This window comes from Botryllus schlosseri, chromosome 14 (assembly GCF_051294905.1).
Source record: "Botryllus schlosseri isolate E-star chromosome 14, Bs_hap1, whole genome shotgun sequence".
NCBI lineage: Eukaryota > Metazoa > Chordata > Ascidiacea > Stolidobranchia > Styelidae > Botryllus > Botryllus schlosseri.
The window spans coordinates 14096763-14124745 of record NC_137249.1 but is presented as its reverse complement, the minus strand read 5'-3'; the positions used below and the strand labels follow the sequence as shown (position 1 = coordinate 14124745).

The 27983-nt window shown below is 40.4% G+C and overlaps 2 protein-coding genes across 2 annotated transcripts; one reads left to right on the top strand and one right to left on the bottom strand.

Moving 5' to 3' along the window:
• The first annotated feature begins 28 nt into the window (after positions 1–28).
• Positions 29–14075, top strand: LOC145455059 (dynein regulatory complex protein 9-like). Its single transcript, XM_080333015.1, has 10 exons — positions 29–297; positions 4185–4304; positions 4753–4859; positions 4999–5127; positions 7628–7751; positions 10915–11034; positions 11094–11168; positions 11306–11422; positions 12145–12261; positions 13886–14075. Exons 1-10 carry the CDS (start codon positions 172–174, stop codon positions 14000–14002), a joined length of 1152 nt encoding a protein of 383 aa, XP_080189141.1. The 5' UTR covers positions 29–171; the 3' UTR covers positions 14003–14075.
• On the bottom strand, positions 13780–17573 carry LOC145455058 (uncharacterized). Its single transcript, XM_080333014.1, has 2 exons — positions 16668–17573; positions 13780–15081 (listed from the first exon to the last, which is right to left on the bottom strand). Exons 1-2 carry the CDS (start codon positions 17497–17499, stop codon positions 14657–14659), a joined length of 1257 nt encoding a protein of 418 aa, XP_080189140.1. The 5' UTR covers positions 17500–17573; the 3' UTR covers positions 13780–14656.
• Between the last annotated feature and the right edge of the window lie 10410 nt (positions 17574–27983).

Genomic DNA, 27983 nt, shown 5'->3' with positions numbered 1-27983 from the left:
TCGTCATGACGATAGCTCATGTCAACAACAAAGATAAAAAGCCTGCTCTCAGTTTACCGCTCCGTTCCATGTTGGCGGCCCTGGAGTATTTGATTTTAGCAACGCAAAGGGGGACTAAAATAATATTTATTGGACAGTTCCGTTGCTCCTGTAGAGGTGGCACAACTAATCATGACTGCGCTTTCCCCATCTGCGTCCATCAGTCATGCTGCAGTAATGGAAGACTGTATCGATCAATTGTCCATTTTAGGCCGAATCTTGCCAGTGTCTTACCACGGCCAAAGTGATTCAAAGGAGGTAGGTTTTTAATTTTAATATTCATCTATTTTTTAAATTCGTTATGACAGGAAGGAAGAGCTAATTCTTTTTCCCTTAGTGTGCAGTTAGTGCTGCCAGGTGCTGTTTCTAGACTCCAGTCAATGTTTGTGGTCGTTCTTGAACATGTAAACTCAAGAAAGGTTATTCCACTAATTGGCAACACATTGCATCTCTGTTCAGCTCCCTCATCGCTATGCCAAGGTATTGTGTAATAGGATCATTCATTTTTGCTCTGTCATTCTGAAGTTTAAGGGCCATGGCTTTGGTTCAAGAGTCTGATACCATAAGCCATCATATACTGGAATACTGTATCAGTACGGTAGTCTCATTATCTGCATATATCGAGCGTGAAGACAACCTAATTTCAGATATTTGGTCATTTAACCATTTCAGTCTGCATTAAGGAATTATAACTGCTCGGAATTATGCAACATGTACCATTTAAACTACAATGTCGTTTGCCACATGTTTTTGGATGGTGACTTGATACAGCAAGTTGAGTGCTGAGGTGGGCCTGTTACAAGATGGAATAGAGAGGGTTGGATACCAATTTGTGATGTCATAGTAGTCATAATATAGCCTACATTGGCGATGTTACGATATAATATATCTTGGGTAGCCTATGGTAAAAGTTTGGCTTAGGCGTGTTTGGTTATGTAACCTCTGGTTATTCTTAGAGTTTGTGGTTGGTTTGTGAGTTTTGCTATATTGGGGGTTAGGCTAGATCAGTGGTTCTCAACCGGGGGTCCGCGAAGCATTTTCAGGGGGTCCGCGAAGCCTCAAAATAGTTGATAACCTAATTTTTATTTTTTTTATTCGGAAAATAACGAGGCAGTTTCGCTTCATTACTAGTAAAACTCCAGAGCTCGCATCAACAGAATGATCATCTGAGATGAAATATCCTACTGTGCAGACTCATATTAATTGCTAAATTGCCAATAGCCCACTGATACAAACATTTTTCTATTTAGAGATGCTTTAGTTAGGGATTGTGGGGAAAAAGTTGGATGAGTAAGGTCAATCATGGTGACTTCGAAATGTTTACAAAAATCCATTGTCTCCTATGATATAAGCCTACATATTGATTTTTCCATAATAACTTCAAGATAAGCTGCTAGCCAGGGGTGGCCAACCTTTTCGGTCAAAGGGCCACATGAGATTTACGAACCATTGTGTGGGCCACTTGAATGTTGATGACATTTACCCGATTGGGTACTGGTGAAAACGATACTTATAATAATACGCATTAAAATCAATAAAAATTATGACATGAAGACTCAGTGTGCATCCATGACCTAGACACGCGCATCGCGAAAATTTTTCAATGTCAATGAATGAATTCGGTCAACAATAATTTTACTTGCATAAATTGTGGCTCGCCTCTGCCTACCGTTGGACTCATTTGGCAATTCAACGATTATTCGGCATTTGGACTTTTCAATATCGAAGATATCAGCTAATACGCGGAATATTCTACTTTATAGTCATACACCAGGATCTACGAAAATGTAGCTGGCCTCGGAATAGGCTACGCCAATACGTCAGTACTCGGTACTGATAATTTAGTCATCAACATCCCAAATTTTGAGGTCAGGCTAATCTAATTTTGGTTGGCCTTGCAAGTTCACAATAAATTACCGTACCTGGGTAATTTATTTTCGGTACTATAACTAGTTTTGATAATTGGCCCGCGGGCCACGGGTTGGCCGCCCCTGTGCTAGATAGAAATGACCAGGCTTGACGTAATATGTTCATTTAAAAAATTTGTTTGTCAATTTTGGTGCCATATTGTTGCGATCGTACCCAAATGTGTCGTCGGAAGCGTTACGCGGTATTAACACATTCGTCGACACCTCAGTTGTGGAAATGGGTTTTCGGCCCTTGTTCATATCAAAGTGTGGCACGGATTTTCAAGACACGACCACGTATTTCAAGAAATGCAGTTGCAGAATTCGCTTTGAAATTATAGAAGTCAACCTAATTACTACATTGTATGATCTTATTTTCAAGTAAAGTCATTTTGTTGCTGTTTATCACTAATCCTATAAAGTTATCATTTGGACAAGACAGATGACGATTGCACGATAATTGAGCTAAATTTGAACTAAAACTTCGTGGGGGTCCGCGGGGTCCGTGACGGTCCGAAAGGGGTCCGCGAAGACAAAAAGGTTGAGAACCACTGGGCTAGATTGAGATGAGGGCGACGGGGGAATAGATGTTAGGGTTGAGATGAGTTATAGGCCATATTGTGGTTAGGAGTAAAGGTTACGTTAGGGCTGGGGACCTTAAACTGCGGACCCCTTGTAAGTTTGCAGACTAGTTTAAGTGCTCCATAAAAGGCTATTGTTGAAGCTACACACACTAATAATAAACTAAACACAACTATGAAACTCGATTGTCCTTTATAAGATCTGTCCATATTTTCATTTTCCTCCTTATGTTGTCTTATTTTCAGCGCTCACCACAATGCTGCATGTCTCTTGAAAGCGAAAGTGATAACCTTTTTAAGTCACAAGGAATCTTTTTACGTACCAGCTAGATCACATGGCTGTGATTAGGACTGGATGGAAGTGATGAAGTGGGGTCCATGCAACCATCCACAAAAATTTAGGGTTTAAGAAGCCCTGTGTTAGGGGTTAGGAAACACTGCACTAGGGATTATGGTAGGATAGGGTCAGGTTGGAATTAATTCCTGACACAACCAGGAATAGCCAGGAGAGCGGAAAGCACCTTCACCCCCAATGTCAATAATTGACTTGGGGATCTGTTTTCATCACATCACAAACGATTCATGAAATCATGTCATTACCAAAAAAATCATCGCCTACATTTTTTTTTTTTCATCCACTCTTCCCAAATATTGATCCTGGTACAATATAAGATTAGGAATTTTGTCTACAACGATGCGCACATCATCAGCAGCTATTCTGCTTGCTTGAGTTGAAATGCTTATTGAAGAAATATTTAAAACAGGGGCCACCAACAAGCGGTCATATTTTGCGGTCCGCAACCTGATTTCAGATTTTGGAAGAACGCTAAGTAATGCATTTTGAAATGCTTTATTTGATTTCAGTTTCAAAATATTGTTGTTTAAAAATTAGCTATTCGCCTGTGCTCAACATCACTATTCCTCACCAGCTGAAACGGCTTCGGCGATGGCAATAGCATTCCATCGAGGGAATATCAGCTGATATGAATGGGCATATTGCCATATCATGCGCAGATCGTAGTCCAAAATAAAATGAGGTTTATGATCATGATATTTTTTATTGTATTTGTACTTATTTGAGTAAAATATCCTTTCTTTTGTCGTAGCTATGCCCATGGCGCATGTTGAGAGCACAGCGTTGTACTGATGTAAATATTTAAAACGTGGTTGGTCTACTGAGGCCTATTTTGTCTCGATATTGCATTCTTGCGGCCCACGGCCTCTACGAAATTTGAAAAGTGGCCCGCGACCCCTGATTTAAAAGAAGAAATCCCACTTGTGCCACTACTGGTGATGTCAGGAATGTACATAGATTTTAAAAATCTTCTAGAAATTAACCATAATGATAGTGAGTTCATACTTCCATGGTCGAATCTGCCATTGATGAAGATGTCATAGGCTACAAGTCTACCTGGAATAATTAATAATGGATTCAAAAATTACCAGCTTCCCAAATACAAGTAAATATGCTGTTTTGTCCAGTTGACGGTAGGCTACACTTATTATTATTTCCGTAAATTCATTACACCAGAAGGTTGTGATACAATGAAAGATAATAAGAGTTGACATATAGATCGCACATCCGCAAAATATATAACACTGTTTATCGACAAACGTATTTTCCCTTCACTTCCAAATCTGTTCTTGTCTGTTTCAGAGAGTAGGCAAGGATGTGCGGATGGTCCTGGACAGTCAAAGGGACATCGAAAGTAAATTTGAATCTCTTCTGAGTGCGCGACAAGAAGGCACTGCTGGCAATATCTCTGGATCCCATCAGGTATTAAGGCAATGCTTGTGTATTTCAGAGGAAACTTAATGATTGTGAGACTGTGAAGTATTTCCTTGTTACCGTTAACTTTACGAAGACTTTTCTCACAAAATGGACCCAACCGTGCCACGGACGTTTCATTGCATTAAGAAATGGATGAAAATGTTACTTTGTGTTATCAATGTAGAATGAGTGTATGTGTGGATTTTGATTTGCCTTTAATTCAAAGGTGATCTGGTCAGTAACAAAGTACTTCTACTTTTTTGGAGTATCAAGTAGCCTACTACTTGCACGACTTAGTCAAGTGGTTGTGTACCAAGGATCACATTCACCGCTCTGACCACTTCTCCATAAATTATGATAAATTAAGACAACTTATGACCACCAGAAAAAAATGACCATGCCTACCGCAGTCATATAGCCTACGATCAGTTCTTGAGTTTGAGTTATCTTTTAGATGAAGAGCCTCACCACTTCAATTGCCGTTAGCAACAGATTTGTGTCGCAGACAGTCAAGCAAAATCCACTCACAAACGATAACCTTGTTAAAGTTCAGAGCGACAGGTAAAATATCCCACACTGATTGGTATTTTCGCGATAATGTATAAATTGTGGAATTTTGTCAGTGTCAGTCATTAGCTACCCGGCGATGTATCAAGATCCAATTTATCGTGTCGCATTGACTAATTGTTATTTGTCACAGGCAATTTTGCGAGGAGATTCTGAACCTGACCTACCATCACCTGCTCCACAATCAGGACTTCCGGCCGCTTCTGGAAGCCGTGCGTGCTGAGAAAGAGAAAAAAGCTGCCCTGCAACAAAAAATCATCAAGTAATACATTGTGTACGCACACTTTCGCGCCAATCTCTGAGCGTGTACGTCACTAATCGAAAATTGACATTTCCTGCTGACTGGCGCACCATGCCCGTGCCAGTGTCGGCCATTTACTACAAAATTTCACCATTCTGTGATAGGTCAGTGGCTAGAGCGCTGGCCTTGCAATCTGCAGGCTGAGGTGCAACCCATTTGACAGACGTCATCCAGGCGGTCTCACTCTCTCATAAGTTCGTTGTTTCGAAGAACCTAACCTATATACCTTTTTTGAAAAAGAACTACTTTATCGGCGGTAATTACAGTTTCGACACTTTTTTTTCCACCATTGAAGGCTCGAGACCTCGTTTGGCTCTATCGTATAACATGCATGACATTCAGCATCGTGCTGCGCATGCTCACGGTGATAGTATTTTTGTAGAGGTCAACCCGCTGTATTATCATAATGCTACAGTTTTGTGCAAAACTATTTAAGAGTAGACCAAACTTGTTTATGACCACTGATATATGAAATCTAGGCACACTTTTTCAACTGAATGTGACGAAATTTTACACCTCAATTTAGCGACATTTGACAGTATAATATAATTTAGCAAACAGCAAAGTCTCGTTATTTCTGTCAAAAGAAATCCAACAGTAAAAATTGAGTTTTGAGGCGGGTTTTGGCAGAAATTTCGGTAGGACCATGCACACCAGGTGAAATATCATAAAGACAGCAGCAAATTTCTCATTAAATCAGTTCCAATACTTAGTTTTTAGTTGCATACTTTTGCCGTAATTACATTCTGGGTTGATTCTATGTTTTGAATGATCACCGGTCCGCAAAATTTAATTTTTATTCTACCGTGTTCGCAAGCGGTAAATGTCGAGAACCACTGCGACAGATCATGGGTGTTTGGCTAATGATACTGAATACCATATAATTATGACTGTTTGTTATAAATCACATAGATTTTGCATCATAATATTGGCCTATATAAGTTTTCTAACATAAAACTATGAAACTGATCAAATACGGTAGCTCCCACCCACCCACAGTCTATGGCAGGGGTGGGCAAACTACGGCCCGCAACACCGTTCTGTGCGGCCCGCGAGAGTCTAAAGAAACTTTAAAAAAAATATTGATAAAATGCGTACTAAAAATCGAATTAATGCAGGGACTTGATTAACTTTTTCTTAGTATATTTCACCGTGATAATTCTAAGACACTGGTTCTCAAACTGACGGGCGTGAAAGCATCTGGAGAGGGCGCGAAGCTGAGCTTAACTGAAAAATTTCTTCGGGCTCCGCGCGATTTATATATAATTCAAAGTTATTGCTCTGTATTTCGTCTGAATTACATATTTAAAAATCTCTCATCCACAGTCGTAACTTTCCATGCCATCAAACTGCCCGTTAGATTTGCTAGCATCCTGGTTGCGTTTTGTGATATGACGATATGGGAGCGCGAAATCTTTCACCGTCATAAGGGGTGGGGGGGCGTGTCTTAAAAAGTTTGTAAATCACGGATCTAAGGTTAATACTTAATATCACAGCGGGATAGCTGCAGCGAGATTGAAATAATTCGGATCACGAGTGGGATTTCAGATTTGCCACTCCATTTTTAATTATTTCGGTGTTGTGCTCATAAAAAACAATTCAGGCGTGTCTTAGGTAGATTCGTTATCTGTATGCGTAGAATTGCGGTATTTATATTTTATCTACACATAGTAGAAGCGTGTTTGAAGCTAACATGGTTATGATGCTGTCAGCATTGTGTGTCCTGGAACTGGACCAAAAGTGGAATTAGTAAATCTATGAACAGATCGCTGCTCACAGATTTGAATTTCAATCCTGTTCTAAGAATCAGGCCAACCGACTTTCATCTCTGTAGTTTTGACAAATTGGTTATTGAGGTCCGCCAGCCTATGAAATCTCGCCACTATATGTTTCTGACGCATGTACGATATCATCAAAGCAATGTTTGGCTTGTTTTGAATAAGCACATATATTATCTCCATGTCCTCACTATAATAATCAAATACCAATATTGCGTTTTGGTTTATAATCCCAATTTCATATACTGCGGCCCGCGAATGGATTCAGATGTTGAATGCGGCCCGCGAGCTCAAAAGTTTGCCCACCCCTGGTCTATGGTATGCTCCTAGTAATTTCTGATATCCCTACTGTTCTAATTGCTGATAAAGATCAACCATAGCAGTCCACACTCAATCCTCAAGTCTTCCGCACCAAGCTAGAAGAAAAACTACAATTTCAGAAATTACACAATCATGGTTTTGCACCTGGGAGTTGGTCACAGTCATTGGTCAACATGCAAGGCCATGTGCAATGTGCATGTGTGAAAATAACTATAAAGAATACCAATAAAGAAAAGATAACACTATCTTCTTCCTGTAATATTGCCTCGCATACCCCTCAGTTGAGAGGGGCAGATCTATTTAAGCGAGAATGGAAACTTAAATTTCACCACCTTGTGCAACCCAACTTATTTTCTCGACAGGGAGGAACAGGGCAGAAGAAAAATAAAGCAACTACAGAAGCATCTGCAAGACATCAAAAAGGAAAAAGAACTGGAGATTCAGCAACGAAATGAAATGATAGCACACCTGAAGGATCAGTTACAAGTAAAATATGGACTTTATTATTAGGTTCAAATGCAAAGAAAGGAATTCCCAACTCTGAATGGAAATGTGGAAGTTTGAAACGTAATAAATTTTGAAGTCTAATTACTGTAGAATGTGAAAATGTAGGCTGGGTGCATGCATACATATTGTAATTAGGACATCGCACAACAGTCAATATCAATTGTCGTGATTTGAATTGAGAAATGAATGTTGATTTTTTTCGAGTAACAAGTTATTTTATCAATGCACGATATAGTTTTAATACTCTCTCCCCACTGTGGGACCCTCTACAAACGTTAGGGTTACCATACGTCCTCTTTTAAGAGGATTTGTCCTCCTTTTTTAATAAATTGAAAGTGTCCTCGAAGGACGCCTAAATGTCTTCTTTTTTGGGAATTTATATTCTTTTTCTATAAAAATGATTAAAATACGACCAAAAACGCGACCCCGACGCAGGTAACGTCAGAGTTTCGTAAACAATCGGGTAAATCGAGAGTCGAGTCTAAGTGGTGACCTTTTTTTTGTCAACACAGTACTATCGGTCCAAAAATGTTCAAAGTCACCAGTTTTCTTGTCCGGCGCCGGAGCTGTCAGAATTTTTGAAAAATCTCCTATTTTTAGGATCTAAAAATATGGTAACCCTATTAAACGTGCGCTGGGCGTAACTCAGCATCCAAAACATTATGTGCACACTATGGGAACGACATTTCTCGTAAGTAGTGATTTACCCGCGTTATTGTTACAAAGCGCTATGAAATAGTCAGCACGATCAAGAAATACAAAACTGTCATTATTTTCGTTACTGGTGCAAAAAAGTAGATTTTTGAACTTTGATCCCCCCCACCCGTTCATGACCACTGTTATGACGTCATAATAGGGGCAATCGTGTACCCTACTTGGGATCGAATCGACCAGGTACTCGATTTTGCCTAGCCCTAATTGTAATTGCTGCTCTTGCTTCTGTTAATGACATGAAATTCTGTGAACAACTGTATGTTACCCTGCAATCAACATAGATCAGAAAAATAGGGCTTTTGAAAATTGCCTTTTCCGTTTCAATGGTATACTATTCTTCGGCTCGATTCGGTTTATTAGCAATTTTTATCAGTTCAATACACCACAAAAATTGCGATACAATGAAAAGATGGGAAGGTGTCAAAGCGACTTGGGGTAGTCTTTGGAATCAGATCAGACACTCACCTTGGCCAAAGCGATGTAAAGGGAAGGCAGGCACTGCATAGTGCACACTCAATGAAAAGTAAAAGAAGATAATATATAGAAAAGCAAGCGACAAAAATGCCTTGCCTCATTGTCACTGTGTCACAAAGTTTGATAAGAGGTTAATGATAGGTTTTCGTAGTTAGCAGCTCGCTGGAATAGAAAAACTCAAGCTCATTGCCACCGTTCATCTATTTAAAATCATCTACTTTCAAACTTTTTTGTAGAGGTGTAATATGTACAGTGTAACTCTTTCCAGATCCTGTCCTGTTACATCATCAGTGAATAAATTCAAGTTAACGCCACCTAGCATTTTATCAAATATTTGCTTCTCCCACAGCGTGCTAATCCTTTGAAATCTTTTTACAAATAATTTTTTTCGATGTTGAATCGATTTCGTGGTATAGGTTATACTGTGAGATTGTATCATGTGACAGCGGGGATTAGGGGAAGTCTCATGGCCACATGACAAATCTTCTATTGAATCATATATCACAGGGCTGCTGTGGTCTGCCGGCGTCGATATATTTAATATGAATGCTAAAGAGTAGTTACCAAGAAACATATATACTAGCAATACAGCAGAGGTGGCCAAAGAATAACCGATGACGCTCAATTACCAGTAAAAGTAGTGATTTTGAAGACATATGCCAAATCTATTTGAACAGCTTTCTTGGAGGTACAGAACTTCAATATACAATTGGATAGTATATTCATATTGAAATAAACCCGAATATTTTCGGCTGACACTCGTCAGGGGCAATCGTCAGCAACTAGCAGCGAATTCAAAAGAACCTCGTATATCAACAATCGTATCACAATCGTATTTCAATATGAATATACTATTCAATCAAATCTATTTCATGGAAAAAAGATCAGAGAAATGTTTGAAATTTGAAGCAATAGACTTGGATGATGTGTCCATCGCCCGTGAGAGCGATTAAAATCCAAAGATATCCTACCGCAACCAACACAGACTTGACAACTCCATGGCGACACCGACGCATGCAGCATTCGACATTATAATCTGCAACATGCCTCCTCTTTACATCGCCTAGGCGCTGGTGGGTGTCTGATCTCACAGACTACTCCATACCGTTTCGACACCTTCCTTTCTTTTCATTGCATCACAGTCTTGTGGTGTTTTGAAATGATTAAATTTTAATGATAAACTGATTTGAATTGAACCATGGCCTACTAAAAATGTTTTTAGTAGGCCATGATTGAACTGAACAGCGTTAAGCGGCTACATCGCCCATTTCTTTCCACAATTTCACTCGGAAAACTGATGAAAATCTATTCGTAAGCTGCTTTTAACTTCGCTAAATATCAAACGGAACAGAACATGTAGATTGGGTATAGTTCTTGAAATAGTACAGTGCATTATCACTTTGGTAAGCAAAAACATCAGGCAAAAACTACTTGTAAAAGTAGAAGTTCTTCGTCGCCTCTGCTGTCATCACTTGCACTTGTTTTCTTGATTATGGTTGCATTTCGATGTTCAGCAAATCGCGATTATCATTATCACTATTACTGTAATAGGAGTTCAGACTGATGCCCTTTGCATCACGAACAATGAACATTGAACATACTTAAATTCTTCTACAAGGAGGAAATGCTGAATTAACCTTTCACCAGCAAAGGTGTAAGCAAATCGCGATCGTAGTATATCGACATTGCCACGACAGCGGTGAAAAGCCAACTGCTTTGGAAATCCCCACACACAATCTATGTAGATTTGTATAATATTTTACCTCAACTTTTCAATCATCTTTGGGTGATGAATTCTATAGTATAACCGTACTCAATGCTCATTGCTCATGCCCATCAATCTTCCCCGTACCGATGCCGCTACGACAATAAACCGGCTATCCGCGTTTATCTTTTAATGTACTTGTTTGTTTACTTTGCGCAACGTTTCCGATCTTTCTAATCACGCCAACAGGAAATGAAAGCGAAAAGCAATATGGAAGGGAAATACGTGAAAAAGAATGCAGAGAACCAGGTACACCAAAATCAACAGCGATGCGTTCTCCAGGAACAGGATCAGAAAGACAGATTGGAGGTGCCATTGTTGTTAACCGATGCGAGCATAAGGTACTCAACAGGAATTTTCGGTTGCAGCTATTGCGCGTACAGTACGACGAGGAAGTCAGGACACATACCGAAATACAGACGTATTTGAAGACCCACCAGAAAGTAAATATGTTCGGCATTCATTTCCATTCTCCCACTAAATAGCCGCAAACAAACGGACAATGAACTACCCCGGTTCAGATCATTGTCGTATTGATTCGAGACAGGAATGACATTTGTTTCGCTACGTTATTGATTAGATTCTCGAGGAAAAAGTCGAGGAATGGATGCAGAAATACGACAAAGACGTGGAAGCCAAACAGAACGAATTGACCACGCTGAAGCAGAACAAAGCCAGCGATTTGCAGAAGCTTCAGGTACGCGTATTCGAGTGCCATTGAACGATTCGCGTTGAATCAACTCGCTAATTCGCAATGCATACAACGCCATTCTACTGTAATCCGGCGTAAGACCCGCGGAAAGAACGGATACTGTGACCGCGTCCAATGACAAATACTCATAGAATATAAGTGTACTGATACTTCACGCTTATAAGTATACTGATACTTCACGCTTCGTTCGAGATCCGGAGATAACGTATATTGAATAGTAGCCGGTGTTTGATCACAATGTTGATTGTAGCATTAGAAATGAATTTCATTCAAACCGTTGTTCCTGCTTCACACTTTTCGGATATCTCTCCCCCTTAAATATTATATGTAAGCATGAACATATCATGTTTTACATGAACCTTGAATTCCTAGACGCTAACCTTCATTTTTTCATAAGGTATGTGTGTGTCCCTGCACTAGTATGGGCAAAGGTATAGATATTACTGTGAGTCCAGTCATTGTTAGAAATACTGCGTCTCAACTCCTGGTGATTCACAGTAACCACCTCAACTACTTGTGTCTTCTGGTGGGGATGATATATTACGCAATTTCCCAATTCCCATGTTTGCCATCACGTATTTTTATCGCTATTTTAAATACAGCGTAACGCGCCACGCACGTTTCGGGTGTTGTATCGCTTACATTCGCCGATATCACAAAGGGTTCATGACTGCCCCAGGACTATATATAGATATATTTTTTTGTAGGAATTGACCCGCACCTACGGTGAATATGAAAAAGTCGTGGTGGAAGATAGGATTGAGAAAGAGAAAGAGAGAAGGAAGCGGGAACAGGAGGAAATGGAACTGCAAGCAGCGATCAAGGTTGTCCTTTCTGCGTGTTATTTTTATCCTTGGCATGAATCACATCGCAGGCAGTACCGAATTCTCTCATCCCATATTACAAGGACGTAAGGTCTTGGTTTTAAAAACACGCATTTGAATCTGGGGTTAGATGTCGCGCTGTACAAGTGTCCAATAGCAACTGTACATGTGTGCAGTAGCATATATGTTACCGATAGGCCAGGCGCCAAGCCGGAGTCAATTATTGCTCTTATTAAGATGATTGCGTAGTTTACCGCGACACTTCAGAGTTACCGCAACTGCGATCTAAATTCACTTACGGATCATTTTTGTATTGAATGGCTTCGTGCTAGCGAGGCTCTCATTTCGACATGCGCTGTGTTGTTGGATATCGTGAGCAATGTGACATGGCCATGTACGATCAGCGTAACATCTGGGTCCTGGATATGTTTCAGATGAATGTACTATAATTTGCGGAATTCGATAGTATTCTGTGCTTCAATTCGGCAACATAATCCTCTATGAGTGAAGATAAAGCCCTCGATTTTATATCTTTCCTCCTCATGTTTGGCGAATAGATATAGCGGTATGAGTGGCGTAACATGACAACTTATATCGTGGGTTAATAAATTTCGTTCAGTTCTTAAATTTATCGGTTAGAACTAGGTTGCAGGCGGACCACGCAAAGTCGGACATATTTTCAAACTTTTCGCCCAAAAAGCACGACAACCCGCCTCATCGTTAACTAATGAGTATCAACATGCAGAAGGGATATTTTGCAATTTGTCACTCTCGTCGGAGACGAAATTCCTGCAGAACACTCAAGTGACACGTAGATAAACCTCGATGACAGTGTTTGTTCAGTGGCGGTGCAATGGCACATTAAATGCCAATATGTCTTTCTGTAGTATTAAGGGTGGATCCTATATGCTTCCTGGACTTGCCGCACACTTTGACTCAATGAGAACTGAAACATTAAACATGAAACATGAAACATGCACGTCTTGCTATGTAGGGTTTGAAAACAGGAGTTTGAGTTCAATTTCATGTCGAAGTGATCCGCCTGCTGTGACGGTTGGGATGATAACAAATTAGTAAATCGCGACATACTTCTGGTCTTTTCATCAAACTAATGGGAGACGCGAGGTTGCTCTAACCTTCCTCATATTGTGAATGATTAATCCAAATCACGACCTACTTTGTCGTATAGTTGCTCGGTTATGAAACGACAATTTTCTTCAATTTAATGTACCCGGAGCAGTTCGCTAATGCGATATGACTCGCTACAGCAAGAATGTCAATTAAGAACTCGCCACAGCTTTTTGACACTGTCAATGCGAAATGAATGTCCACGCAAACAAATATATGTATACCTATGACTATTGCTTAAGCATATAGTGTAGACCCAAACTAAACAAAAATCTAACCTTTCCCACATTCTTCTGCTATGTGCTCGCGTTGCTGTTTTAATGTAACAGCCGTCTCGAATCTCGGAATATTATCTTTATTTCGCATGCCTGAGATATAAAACTATTGATACGGAATAGGACGTTTGGGTAAGGTGTAGTCGTAAACAGTGAATTGCTTTCCAACAAAGCGTGCGTATAGTACTATTCAAACATTCTAACGATGAACTGTGATATAGGCACAGTCTTGGTGGAGAGCCATGATGGTCCGCAAGCAGCTTGGCCCGTTCAGTAAGAAGAAGAAGAAGGGCGGGAAGAAGGGAGGCAAGAAGGGGAAAAAAGGGAAGAAAAAATGAAAAAAATCCTTCTGTTTCTATGCGTTTGCACTCATATTTGTTATTATATCAATAAAGTCTATTTGATACGGTACGGAATGTGACTGGTGTAAACAGCGCCACAACTCAGGAGAATACCGCCACATATCTCCTACGAAGTGGGCGAAGAGCGATGTCGCATTTACGGACAGATCTATTCCGATTTCATCGATATCAAGTAGCACACGCTAATAACACTGGATTTGAGTCTTTATAGTAATTGTAGTTGGCATTCGTTCCGATACGCCGCAAACTAGGACTGCGTTACGCAGCGCCAGAATACGGCGAAATACCGTCATATCTCCTAGGCAGTGGATGAAAAACGTTATCGCATTTACGGACTGATTAATTCCGATTTCATAAGTCTCAAGTAGCACCCGCGAATAACACTGGATTCGAGTCTGTGTAGTTCGGTAATTGCAGGTGGCAACCGTTCCGATGTCGTTTTACCCGTTCTCAACTCCACTTGGTGTCGTCTTTGTCGTCTTTCTGAAGGTCGTTAACTCTTTAGAGCATGTTGAGCTATAATGGATGTATAGTTGAACTCTTCTACGTTCACTTCACGTTCATACTCTTGCTTACTCCTTTGGACTGACATCACGCGGCACGATGCCCAGAAATTCGTTGTCTATCGTCCTATAACTTATCGAATTTTTCCACTAGCTTGCTGAAATCGTGAGTGTTCTTCACCCGCGGCGGCGTTCCGGATGATTTGAATGACGTCACTCTCGGTTTAGGTTTCTTGGGAGTCGGAGCATGACGAGAGTTAGCAACACTGCCGTTTGCGCCGGTGTGTGCAGTAGATAATTGCTGGTAACCGTTTGTCTGTGAGTGGTCGTTCTGATGTTTCTGTGAGGAACCGTTCAAAGAAGTTCGATTGTCTGTTTTTGTGACCGAAGAAGCCCCCGTAGTCACCACTATTTCTGGTTGTTCTGTGAGTTCCATGTCTCCGTCTCCTTTCACGTTTGGCGGTGGGCTCTGTGTTCGAACTGCGGGAATAGGAGAATGCGTGGGGGATTGTTCGTTAGAAACGCCATGAACAGCAGTGCTGATGTTGTCATCTGTTAAATATGTAAAATTAGCCGTGATTCAACGCCCCCCGCAGTTCACGCACACGTTGAGCAATTTTATGCTTCAAATGTAAAATCGGTGGATCATACATAGCTTCGAACGTATCAATATGTAGCGACTTGAGAATATTAATTGAGTACATTTAAAAGCGCAAATCTCACGCATATTTTTGCTAATCAGCACTTCCTAATTGCCGAAGGGGTTTTGCACCCTAGTTAGGAACGGCAAATGTCTTACAATGATGTCTCAAGAGACCATTGTTACTAAGTTTTGTAATCTGGAATAGATCGGCCAGGCGGTTGATAAAATAACGTGAAATTTGTGACTTGTTGATGATCAATGAATCAAACCTAATCATACAATATATCCTGCACCTCACGCATACTCCGTAGCCTACCCCACAAATATAATAGTGTTTCGTGTTGGTCATATAGCTTCTAATCTAATACGCATACGCTACTCATTTTGCTCTGAACTTTCCGGCTAATCATTTTGCAGAGGGTAAACGCAGTAAATCACAAATGTATGAGTGCACTTATAAAGCAAGTCATTACTTGCCGTGACGTAAATCACTAGCGCGTGAATGCGTCCGTTGCCATGTTAGCGGTGTTTACGCGTACTCACGGGATAGGATAAGCATATAAAAGGAAATCATTCGGCGATCGGAACGGCCTCTAATTGCAGTCACCGAATTCCAAGAGTAGCAAACAAGCCAAACATGCTATTTGTATTTCAAATTCTTGGCTATCTTCGTATTACCACTTTTACAAGGTCAAAAAGCGTATTCCGTCCCGAATTCGCGTATACAAGCACTCACGTTCATTACGGCATAGATTTATTCGAGTTTACCGATTTCATCGGGTACATATATTACTTTGAAACTGCGGAACGTAAACAGAGTTGAATATGAAAGGTCAGTTTCACATTATCTGTACTGTACAAAGTAGTATAGTACAGTGTCCTATTTTGGTATAAATTTGTAAATTAGGGTTATGTAATCCTTCTACCTAGAGTCGTGTGCTGGTCATGCGAGTTGGACTCAATGTACCAGATATATACCACCAAAATTGCAATCGTGTCCTGTTTGGTAAGCGGACACAGACATATCGAGTTGACAACGGACAAGGCGCAGTTTTAGGATGTCAGAAATATTAAAACACGGATAAAGTACCAGCCATCGAACCAGGCTCACTAATAGTTCAGTCTTCGGACCGATTGCAGCGTTACAAGCACATAGATTAAAATGGAACGGATTGAGTTTTATGACCTTTTTAGAAGCACCTTATCTAATATTTAAAATCGTTTTCCGGGTCTTATTCAACTAAAAAATGCAAATTCTAGACGAGACCCAACATCACCAAGGCAATAATCCCCCGTCGTCTCACTTGCTAGGAGTCGTAAGAAATTATGGCAGTCAAAGAAAATAACGACTGCCAGTTGTCACATGCAAAATCATTGCAGCATTGCAACATGCATCGTGCCAGTTTCGAAGATAAGTAAGAATGTCAAAACCCAGCGCGGGTGAGGCATGAGGGGTGAGGACATCGACAAATGAGAGTTACTTCTACAAACAAACCTTCCGCCAGTAGTTCGTCTTCAGTTTCGGGGTAGTCCGCGGGAGGTAGCTCCGGTCGCTCAGACGGTAGGTACATGGCAGTCTCGCGAAACATGATCGATTTTCTGATAGGTTCCACTCTCGACCAATTTTCCTCTTGGCTTTCCGTCGTAGAATCCAAGTTCCCGATCACGTGATCAAAGTCTACCGACGGTTGTTCGTGGGGCTGCGCTAAAACTGGCGTATCGTGACCCGCGATTGACATCGAATCGTCTGTGATAGCATCTCGTTCGTTTTCGGTCGGTGGCATCACCGTAGATTCGGCGTCGCTCTCCTGCTTTGTTTCAATGTCATTCACTATCGAATCGAACATGTTCAAGGCTTGCATCTCTAAAGACAAATCAAGCTCGCCTGACGTGGGATTCACGTCATTAGATTGTTCGTTGGAGGCTGTCACAAGATCGACTATGCTACCGTCTGGAGAATTGTCCTCAATTTCAATGGCAGTGTCTTCTGGATTGATTTGAGGTATTGATTTGGACAATTCAAGTTGTTCGTTGTTGTTATTCGTCTCGTTCAATGGACTGCCTGTTACAACGCCACTGCTTATAGGGGAGGCATTGGTGTTTGTGTCACTGCCGCCATCTGTGTGAACTTGGGCGGAGGGAATAATGTCAAAGTCGTCCATACTGCTAATTCTGAAGCCTTCGTTCTCTAGCTGCGTCATGATTTCGAGATCGTGTAAGCTTTTGGTTTTCCTCAGCGACTCTTTCCTTCTCGTTCTTTGCTTTGGATTTATAGACACATTCTTCTTTTTGCCGCGAAGCCACTTGCGCAGTTTTCCGAACATCATCGACAGTTATCTACGGTATAACCTGTGTTATAGGTGATATACGTTTAAAATCACCGCTATGGCCTACTATACGCATAACATAAAATATAGAATCGATACAACAACACTGTATTGATGATTATTATGAGACTATGTTCATATTATAGCCATCGTTATGAAAATGTGTGGATGACAGAATTTAATCAACATCGTGTCGTCATCATCACGGCAGAGTTGCGATGATTGATATCGATTTTAGAGCAGGTTACAAGCACATTCCTAATGCATGCTAAATCAACATCGTTGATAACACCAGTCGCAGTAGTTGGCGCTTGTATCCTGCCATTTGTTGCAAGTTTTCAAAACAAACAAAAACAAACTACTTCCGTCAAACGTAGACACATTCGCGACTAACTCTGTTGAAAAGATTTCAGGTAAATGAAATCTAGCCGCTTCATAATCTGTATTAGGAATTAAACATTGTCACACTTATAATTACATGTAATCATGTTCGATAGTAATTTTCATCCCTGTATCGCATCATCAATGCTGCTACCAGTACCCACGGTCCACGGATGTGATTCCATCTCAAAGGACGAAATACTTATCTGCGTCGTCGATTGAATTGTTCTCAAACTTCAGTATTCATTCAAGAAACCGAAAGCGATACTACCTGTCTAATTGTCTTACTTTTTCTGTATCTCAGCGCCGATAAGAAAGGAATGGACGTAGTTTGTTTTTGCCCTTGATGTCAGCGGATAGCTGAATACAGTCAGCTCTATATCTATGAACAGGACGTATTCGTAATCAAGCTTTTTATCATTCTACTTGTACTCAATCTATACCGGTCAAGCAAACAGAATTCCACAGCATATTGCTGTATTGGCGAACACCTTGTGATGAATGAAATCTCTGTCCGAAACTAGTGTACTGTACATACTGCTCTGTTTTCGGTTTTCGACATAGGCCTAGCATATGAGACAAACATCTGCCTTATACAACCCATCTCGTAAGACCGGAATACTTTCGCGGCTCAACTCAAATATTGACGCAGTCAATTTCGAATAGTTCTGCTACGTTACTGGCCGCTCTTTGCGCATTCCTACTATCTTTCTAGTGATTTTGGAATTTATCTGAGACACGTCCAGTCCAGTCGCCCACAAAACCATTCGCGAATTCTTTTAATGCCTATTGTCCAAAGACATCGCTTGTACGAAGTTATCGCTCGCAAGTGCTTGAAATTGAATATAGACCTATCTTGGTCATCTAACTAAAGACAAACACAAGCTTGATTAGTTCAAATAGAAACTGAGGATAAGTATAGTTTTAGCCCAATTCTATTTGATAGCCACACAGAGAGAATTGGTGCGAACTCGATCTCTGTGCGTCATCAGACAATACAAAGCTACTCCAAAATACGGTATATGAACTTCAGAAGATTGCTAGCTCACTGCCCGTGCTCAGCCCCGGCCACGCTAAGACCGAATAAGCGTAAATGGTCTAATCTGAGCTATAGAGATTTCGCATTATATTTATTACGGTTCTGTACTGCCCTATAAGCTAATTAACTGCGGACTCAACGCCGATGTCGTGGATGACGTCAAGTTAATTTATAATCCTGGCGAATTCATTCCGAAGATCGCTCGTAAATATGGGATTCAAGGCACGTGACATTCTCAGTATTCACATTAACTCGTAAAAATTCTACCATCTGAATCTCTCATACGGCACGGAAACGCAAACTTATTCCTCACAGCGTGTGATGCGATCAGACAAAGAAATATGTATTTAGATTTCCGCTATTTTCCAGCAATACTAATCCGTTTTCAAATAAAGGGAGACAGCGTTATAAGGCTTATTCTACGAGGCATTAGCTACGGCTACTTTCATGTGCCGACAAGTAGGCCTATTACGTAATAATTCGTCATCAAAATTGTAAGAGCGGAATTTTCGCCCTTCAATAACACAATGCCATTCGATAAGGAACACTTTTAATAAAAATTCATAACTCGTCTCGAGTTACATGAACTTAAGACCATAACAACGCGACCACTGTTCCGATTCCAGATGATATAAAAGCATTGGTGGAGCATCACTGTCGTCCAAGCAAACAAAATCTAGATCTTGGGACGTTATTCACGATAATAGCTTTAATCAGCAGGACACTAAACTGGTTTGTATCAATACAATAAGTGATTACTAGGACAAGTTTTTGCAACTTTTTTTGCATCTTCTCGCAGCTTCATAAATACTCAGAAGTTATGTAGTATGGTGTTTTAAGCTAGGGTTACCATACGTCCTCTTTTAAGAGGATTTGTCCTCTTTTTTGACTTTTTTTAAATTGTCCTCGGAGGACGCCCTTTTGTCCACTTTTTTGAGATTTTGTCCTCTTTTTTGAGAATTTTGGTCGTATTTATAGCAAAATCCGACTAAGATACCGTAAAGCAGCACCGAAGTGACGCTCCGGCGGGTATTTCGGGAGCTGAGCGGAAAGTTGACCTTTTTTTTCTTCCTTCAGTCAACCGATCACGAACTGGGTAAAATTTACCATTTTTTGAGAATTCTCCTCCGGTTTTGCAAGTCTGAAAAGTCTAAAAAAGTGTCCTCGTTTTAGATTTCCAAAATATGGTAACCCTATTTAAGCTATTCGGAGAAATCTTAAATTGCAACTTTTAGCAACTTTTCGTCATTTTTTCAAGCAACTTTTTACAACTTTTTCGATTTTTCAAGCAACCAACTTTTTATTGGAAATACTTGGCACTATATGTAAACAGATCGCTCGATTATTTCACTGCCGTTTTAATTTCAGGTCCTTTCTGATTTGACGTATATTCAGGCAGGACCGCCGAAAATTATATTTTCACTGCATGGGTCAATGTTTCAGGTTATTGAATTTGTTGAAGTCGAGAACACTGAGATTTACTACAGTGTCTTGCATACGGATCGATTCGAGGATCTCATATCCTAATAATTTCAAGGAACTTGTCCATAAATGCAACTTTTTAGTGCAGCTTTTGTGAAAAATAAATGCAACTTTTGTAAAATATAAATGCAACTATCCACGGATTTGACTGCAACAAAAACTTGCGCTAGTTACATTGCCTGTTAGCGCGCAACCAGTAAACATATCGCCCATACCTTTACGATTTTGTGTTATGAAACAAGTTGAGGAAATGATTTCAGATGAAATTATAGAACTGACCAGTTATCCTGATGCACTCTACATCTACAAACGGAGAGAAGTCCTAACGGTGATGTGTGTAGCCAAGCTGGGAAGTCGGAGGCAAATGAAGTTTTACTCTAAAGACATATCATGACAAATATATGATAATATAGAACCAACTGACATCATAATGTCCAAAATTAGCGTGATAATTGCGCTAATTCCCTCCTCTTACTCATCCTCTAAGGCTAAGCTGGGTGCCGTGACCATTGACCAAATCCACAAAGTGCATGAGTGGACGACCCACAATAATCTAAGCGTCAACGCCACGAAATCCCAGTTATTGGCCTTAACTCCGAAAGTAAAATCAACCGTTATCATTGCTGGTCATTGGTCAACCTATTTCCAACTCGGAAAATGCGAAATACCTTGAGGTTTTACTAGACTCGAACATGTCCTGGAAGAGTCACATTCAGTCGCAAGAACTAAGTTATCACTAAATTGTGGTCTGTTCCACAGCCTTAGAGACTACATGCCAGTCTGGGTCCTTCTGATACTCTTTAAATCATTTTTCCTATCGAACTTACAATATGGCATCATCTGTAGGGGGGCTGCCAGTAAACCTGCACTGAAGCCGCTACAAAACGACAACATCAGGTCCTCCGTTTTATAGCTAGGGCCCCAAAGAAATCAGGATGTGTGTCCAACAAATCACTGCTAAAAAATTCGGTGTCCTAAACATAAAGATATGCGGGAACTAGAAATTGCGAAGTTTATATATCAGTTCCACTGCGGCCACTGCCCCGAAAACTTCAATAACTTCTTTACCTCGGTATCAAAAGTGCATAAGTACGACACACGCGCGTCCACGTCGTCCAACTATCATATGGTTGACAGAAAAGATCATCGCTCTATATCAAATATACCGGACCTGAAGTGTGGAACAATATATCGCCGGCTATCCGACAGTCGTCGAGCATGTCCACATTCAAGTCGAAATACAAGCAATTTCTGCTCAATAAATACTAGTCAGCCCTCACCATTTACCGGATCACGACCTGACATATCGATCTCGTCTTTCGTCACTTGTCACCTGATTTTATCGCTTGCCACTTTATATTATCGTCTTTTACTTTCATTTAGTGTGCATGCCTCCTCTTTACATCGCCGAGGCCCAGGTGGGTATCTAATCCTAAGACTACTCCTAGTCGTCTAGGCATCTTCCTATCATTCATTGTATTGCAGTCTTGTGATGTTGTGAAGTGATGAAATTTTATGAATAAACTTGAACTTGGATGGTCGGTGGGTAATAAATTTGTTGAGAACACTGCTTTTCTGAGTGGTCGTGCGACCGAGCTCTGGTTCGGGTACGGCTTATATACGACGATTAAACGTATCGAACCTTTTATTAGACAATCATGATCTAACGAACTGGGATTATTTCAAAAGAAATAATTCGAGATTGACAGGTTCACACGCTACTATGACAATAGATGAGGAGAAAAGATATTTTCGCAACTCATCTTGTCATTCTTTCGCGTGACATGATCGCAAACGTTTAATCGTAAATGCTTACCGACAGAGAACACCCATGACAAAGACAACTCGCCAGGGAGTTGAGTATAAGAAAATTCAGCTTATAGGGCAGCTTTAATTTGCTGATCAATTTTCAGCAATTGCATTAGTGGAATGACATACATTAACTGAGTGATGCGCATAGAGCTCGCGGGCCATAAATAACCTTATGAATATTTTCGTCACGCAACAGCCTCCTATATTATCAAGAGAACTAAATCGGACGAGAGCATGCATTCCGTGAGTCTGAGAAAAGTAGGTCACATTTGACATAAAGGGGAAATATTTGAGTCAATTCGCGAGAAATAATAATAATTTACTAAATACACGCACTTGTCTAAAGGCCGTGCGTTACGTGCTCCAATGATGAACAATGAACATGCGTGCATGTGTGCAGTCAGGTTCTGTCTAGGGATGGTGTGAACGTGAGGTTCACGTTCGCGTTCTGTGCGTGAACCTCACAAGTTTAGAGGTTCGCGTTCACAAACGAACCTTGTAGGTTCTGCACTGTGAACCTTTTTCATATATTACAATTTTCACGTCATTATAACATCTTTGGTTGAAATTTATTGCATTTCAACTGCGGGTCACTCCATGCATGGCGTTGGCAGCATGAAAAAATCAACTCTAAACGAGCATGCACCTTGACAATCTCAAAATCTTCACTTGCGTTTTTACAAAATTTTGGTCGAAATATCCCGCTTTCCGTTTATGATTATTTAGTGACTCTCTGCTGTGAGCTTGACCCGCAATCACGCAACATCAAGAGCGAAATACGCTACATGTAGCGTAGGTAGTCAGCGAATGATGCTTATTCAACCAATCAATGGCATCCATAACGTTGTCTAATGTAAAAAATCTAGCAACCGTACGGGGTCAATCTCGATTTCATATGTTTATTGTATCATAAAAACCAAATTCGTGCGATTGGGGTGTTGACTACTGCTGTATAACTTGTTAATGGGGTAATATCGGTAACAAGTATAAAAACCCGTTTACACTCTGCTCAATATCAACGCAGTCTGGCCTAGACTGTTAACGCGTAAGCTTAAATTCCCGTGCAAGTTCTCGTCGAAATTGTTGGCAAAGCAACGGAAGATATTGATTTTATGGGATTATGATATCATTTGATTGCCCCAGTTGATACATTCGGCGACATTTAAAAAGTCAGTATGTACTTCAACATTGTGGCATTATGTGGCCCAAGTCGTCGCTAGGTATCGTGTACACTGTACACTGTACAGTGTACTCTGTACACTGCACAATAATATAGGTCATAACTTTCCTGAAATGTAGGGTTGGAATTAGTAATATGGCGTCACGTGACGTCATGAACCTTTCGGAGGTTCACACCATCCATCCATATTCTGTACCCGTCTTATTTACGGATGGCCGTACTTCGCATTTCGAACTAAGCATCCTGACAGTGGAATAGTTTACACAACATTCTTTTACGTATCTTAACGATTTTGTAAGTACGTAACAATTCTCGGACAGCAAAGCTCTTCTAATTTGACATCGATCGACTGATTACATTGAGTATTCGCCGTTGTTATTATAATAATCGCCATTTCATTCAAACCATAGTATGTTCTGAGAAATCGCAATCGATAGCAAGGTCAGGTTTAATGGATCCGTCCCAGATTATGGTATTAACGTTTGAACGATGATCGCGGTATGATCGAAGTTGTAAGCCCTACTGATTCTATCTCAGTTAGTTCCATCTGATTTACAGAATACTGAACCTGGCTAATTCTTCGATCTGCTCTCGAAATTGTATTTGCGCTGTTTCATCTTCAATTCTCCCTCAAAATATATCGTCACCACAAGTCCAGCTTCTTAATACATATGCCTGGACTTCACTTCAAGCGAATACTGACAGCGATATATCCAATCGTCGTTCTTTTGAACGACGGCGAAGTTGTGAAAACCAACAGACGGCGATGCTTATAAAACTCGGCGGATCTATTTACCTATTGATTGCTCATATCGATGGAATTCCGAGAGGAATCACGGTTGGCCTTTGGGGATGTATATCCAGAAAAGGGCTGCATATTGCGGACTGCGCACTGCGCAGTTCCGCGAGTTTGATAGCTGTACCATCACCGACTGGCGAATATCAACTACATTGATATTGATATTCATGGTAGCGTAGTACAGTAGTGATAGCAGTTATACGACTGTTGCAAAAATAGTTACACTTGAGTGATTCCGGTGCATGTAAAACTGCTGCGCTGTATTAATTAGTATTACCAAGAATTATTTTCTACGATGAGACACCACTGCACAAGATATCCACCCTAACGTATGCTTCGGATAAACGTTGAATTCGAATCCTGTCTACCGTTACCAAATAAAATACGAGCGCCGTTACGAAAACACTAAAAGCCACTTCGCCTGGCCACTGCGTTCAGGGCGACCCGACCAAACACAACAGTAATCGCGAGTGGATCTCATTCACGAAAGTCATGTGTTTATATATCATTTTGTAACTTCCATTCTTGAATTGCTGGCATTGTTTGAGTCGGCGACGCCCTGTTTACATTTGTAGTTTCTTCGGCAGAGTAACGAGTATGATTCAATCCGTATTTACTTCGCCAGTGAGTGTGACTAAACGCCTCGCGCCGAGTATATTATATATATATCTACCAGTCGTATATATATATATAATAAACACATCCAGTGAAGATAACTTTGCCTGACGGCCTTGTGACAATACTGCCGACTGATATCTGTGTTCTTAAAATATGCGTTGAAATAACAAACACTATTTCGGTGCGGAGGAAAAAGCTGATGACAATGGAATCAAAGTGTTTGTAGCTTCCGTATCCATTTATGTCAATTGAGAGATCGTCACGTGAACTGTTGAAGGTCATGGAAATATCAATCGTACTTTATAGCAATCCCGTTACTATATTCGTTTATTTATTCACACTTTTGTAGCGTTTAGAACATGTTGTTAAAACACTCTGTTAAAATGTTAAAATACTGGTTCTAATTTCTCAATCAAAAACTACAAACAATAGCCGTGTGATGTTCTCGCGGAACATCCACGTTATTTCGCTACCGACAATGAAGACCGAGCTAGCCCGCCAATGTAGCCGGGTGACAAGGGACATAACTTACAGGATCAAAATGGAATGCGTGCATCGCACATAAAACAAAGTAGACAAAAAATATAAAGACGATCGCCCGACCACATGAATCGAACTGTCGTTGTTGAACAAAAGTCAACTCAAGTGCGAACAATTGGAACATCTGGATACGGAAAATAACTTAACATCGACCATCGTGGTTTAAACGTACAGTAATGTGATTTGAAAAAAAGGGTTTTGCGAAATCGGGGCGAGCTGTGTGGAACTGTTTGCTGTAGTTTTAAATGGCGCTCTACAGCTCTACATTCATTTGCCATTGGTCATGCATATTGCGATATTATCCATGTGTACCGATTTAAGCCACATCCACTTCGCTCTAATCTGTTGGATATTGTAAGAGGGTGCCTGCACAATTTGGGTGGCGATGAGAAGTCCAGGATAGACCTCCAGCATTTAAGCAAGCATTAATCGACCTCGTCAATACTAGAAAATTCAGTTCATTGTTGTTACAGAGTTGGAACATACCAGTGCGCCATCCGCCACTGCTCGATTCATTGCTGTTGTTATGAGTTGCAGACTTATGAATCTTACAAAATCTCTGCAATCGCTGTGAAATGTGAAGGATACCAATCGTATTCCGATAAAGTGTTGCGACGCTATAAGTAGAACACGAAAAAAACTGGATATATAGCATACAATACCCCTTACTATAATTCATTCTTTCGTTTATTGATATTTTCATCAGTTCACAATTTCACAAGGTTGCGGTAAAATTAAAAGATTCGAACCGACTATCAACCGGCTATCAATCAAACAACCATTTTGGACTACAGATATAGTAATAAATGAAGCACATGTAAATAAGAGGTATGCATATAGTGACTGGAATTAGCGACAATTATTCCTCTCTCCACCATATTTGGTGCGACAATCTGTATCTGTATATAGTTATATATGTTGCATCTAGGGATGGTGTGAACCTCTGAAAGGTTCAGGTTCGTGTGAACGCGAACCTTTTTGAAAGGTTCTGCGTGAACGCGAACGTGAACCTCATGACGTCACGTGACGTCATATTGCTAATTCCAACCTTATCTTTATCTTTCAATGAAGTGATAGCCTATATTAATGTACAGTTGTACACGATACCTAGCGACGACTCGGGTCACATAATGCAGCAATGCTGATGCGTTTTAAACGTCGCTAAATGTATCAACTGAGGCAATCAAAGTATGTAATACTCCCATAAAATCAATATCTTCCGTCGCTTCGCCAACAAATTCGACGAGGACTTATCAGGGAATATACGCTTACCCCTTAACGGTCTAGGCCAGACCTGACAATGTATTCGGCGTCTGAGTATTGCTACATTGATATTGGGCAAGAGTGTAAAATGGGTTTCTATACTTGCTACCGATATTACCCCATCAAGAAGTTATACACCAGTAGCCATAAGCCAACCCCTCAATCGCACGGATTTGGTTTTAATGATGTAGTAAAGATATTGAGTCAAGATTGACCCCGTACGCCTTCTCGAATTTTTACATCAGAAAACGATATCAATCGTATTGATTGGTTGAATAAGCAACATGCGCTGACTACGTCACTAAATACTCACAAACGGAAAGCTGGATATTTCGAGCAAACTTTAGTAACAAAGCAAGTAAAACTTTTGAGATTATCAAGGTGCATGCTCGTTTAGTGTTGATTTTTAATGCTGCCAGCGCCATGCATAGAGTGGCACTCAGTTGAAATGCAATAAATTTGAGCCAAAGATTTATAATGTTATAATTGTAATATATGAAAAAGGTTCACAGTGCAGAACCTACCAAGGTTCTGTTGTGAACGCGAACCTCTAAATTTCAGAGGTTCACTCACAGAACGCGAACGTGAACCTCACGTTCACACCATCCCTATAATGCATACGTCACAGTACATCCATGACATGATCCATTAGGTCGATGCCCAATTGCCCAATCAATGCAATCATACAGCATTTACGGTGATATTTTTTAGCAGTGAAACGACTTCACAACTCCGTTCTTGCAGTGCAGTCTCAGTCGGCCAAACTGCTGAGTTAGAGCGCCTCTTACGTACACTTCTAAATCAGAGGTGCTCCCACACGGTTGGGAGTCAGAATGCAAGTCAGTAACCAGTTGCATTTGAGAGAATAATATAAATTGCCGTGCTACTATTAATATTATCACTGCACTCTAATTGAGTTATATCCCTCACTGAGCAAGCAAGCTCCTGACCTCGCACCAAACTGTGCTCTCTTGTGATTCGTTTCTTTTTACAACAATCCCCATTGTAACGGGTGGCGACTGACTCTGAAGCCCTAACGGCCCCTCGTCGTCTCCCAGTCTATACCGCAATTTGTTTCGTATACTTCTTTATTTATTGATGTGACGAATAAAAGACTATCTATCTATCTATATCTAATTACATTTGAAACTCGTAGAACTTTTCTTTTGGCTCTCATCAATATGATCAAGTATGGTGTAGCTATTCAAGCTTCAAAAATACAAAACAAAAAAGTCTGAAATACAAGTATATAGCCAAATACAAGAAGATACCGGAATTGAAAAGTTTATACATCGACTCGAATAGACTAGACAATTGGACCTACGATTAAGTTGAAACTAATGACAGATATACAAGTTCATCAAAATTCC

Coding starts and splice junctions, on each gene's coding strand:
- LOC145455058 (XM_080333014.1), bottom strand. CDS start 17,499: ATGATGTTCGGAAAACTGCGCAAGTGGCTTCGCGGCAAAAAGAAGAAT. Junction 15,082..16,667: donor AGACGAACTACTGGCGGAAG/GTTTGTTTGTAG, acceptor CATATTTAACAG/ATGACAACATCAGCACTGCT.
- LOC145455059 (XM_080333015.1), top strand. CDS start 172: ATGACTGCGCTTTCCCCATCTGCGTCCATCAGTCATGCTGCAGTAATG. Junction 11,169..11,305: donor ATTTGAAGACCCACCAGAAA/GTAAATATGTTC, acceptor GTTATTGATTAG/ATTCTCGAGGAAAAAGTCGA. Junction 12,262..13,885: donor AACTGCAAGCAGCGATCAAG/GTTGTCCTTTCT, acceptor ACTGTGATATAG/GCACAGTCTTGGTGGAGAGC.